The sequence below is a fragment of the Hippocampus comes genome, unplaced genomic scaffold (assembly GCF_001891065.2).
Source record: "Hippocampus comes isolate QL1 unplaced genomic scaffold, H_comes_QL1_v1.1 scaffold299, whole genome shotgun sequence".
Classification (NCBI taxonomy): Eukaryota; Metazoa; Chordata; class Actinopteri; order Syngnathiformes; family Syngnathidae; genus Hippocampus; species Hippocampus comes.
Window position 1 is genome coordinate 599,939 of NW_017805694.1, and position 429 is coordinate 600,367.

At 62.9% G+C, this 429-nt stretch overlaps 1 protein-coding gene across 1 annotated transcript in view; it reads right to left on the reverse strand.

Moving 5' to 3' along the window:
- Positions 1-429, reverse strand: part of gtse1 (G-2 and S-phase expressed 1) — a 7,575-nt gene that overhangs the window by 2,439 nt on the left and 4,707 nt on the right. Inside the window, exons 5-6 of the mRNA XM_019881762.1 lie at positions 340-424; positions 44-250 (exon numbers count right to left, since the gene is read on the reverse strand). Coding sequence (XP_019737321.1) covers positions 44-250; positions 340-424 — 292 coding nt within the window. The remainder of the gene's footprint in view (positions 1-43; positions 251-339; positions 425-429) is intronic.

Below are 429 nucleotides of genomic sequence, written 5' to 3' on the forward strand. Positions count from 1 at the left end.
CCCCACCCCGCCCCAAAATAAAGAAATAATGATCAGTCGTGACGTCGGGTTGCGCTAACAACACGGTCAACCGATCATAACGGTGCATTACTTTGGTGGGCGGAGCCAGCGGGCGCTTTTTTCCCACCGCGCTGGAGTTGAGGGGCGAGTCGAAGACGTCGTGCGCCGCGCCGGCGGAATCTGACAGAATATCCTCGCTGGGCTGGGCCCGACCGTCGAGATCAGGACTCGGTTTGCAACCTGACGCCACCTGGAGGGCAGAAAAAGACATTGGTCACGTCACCCGCTGTGCGGCGAGGCGGGAAAAGTGGAAGAAGCAACTTGGCCGGGCGGTCGCACTCGGGATTTTTGGGCGCCGGGGCCCCTGCCGATCAAAGAGGAAGCCCTCGGGGCGGCCGGCTTGCTGGGCAGGAGGGCGCCCAACCCAGC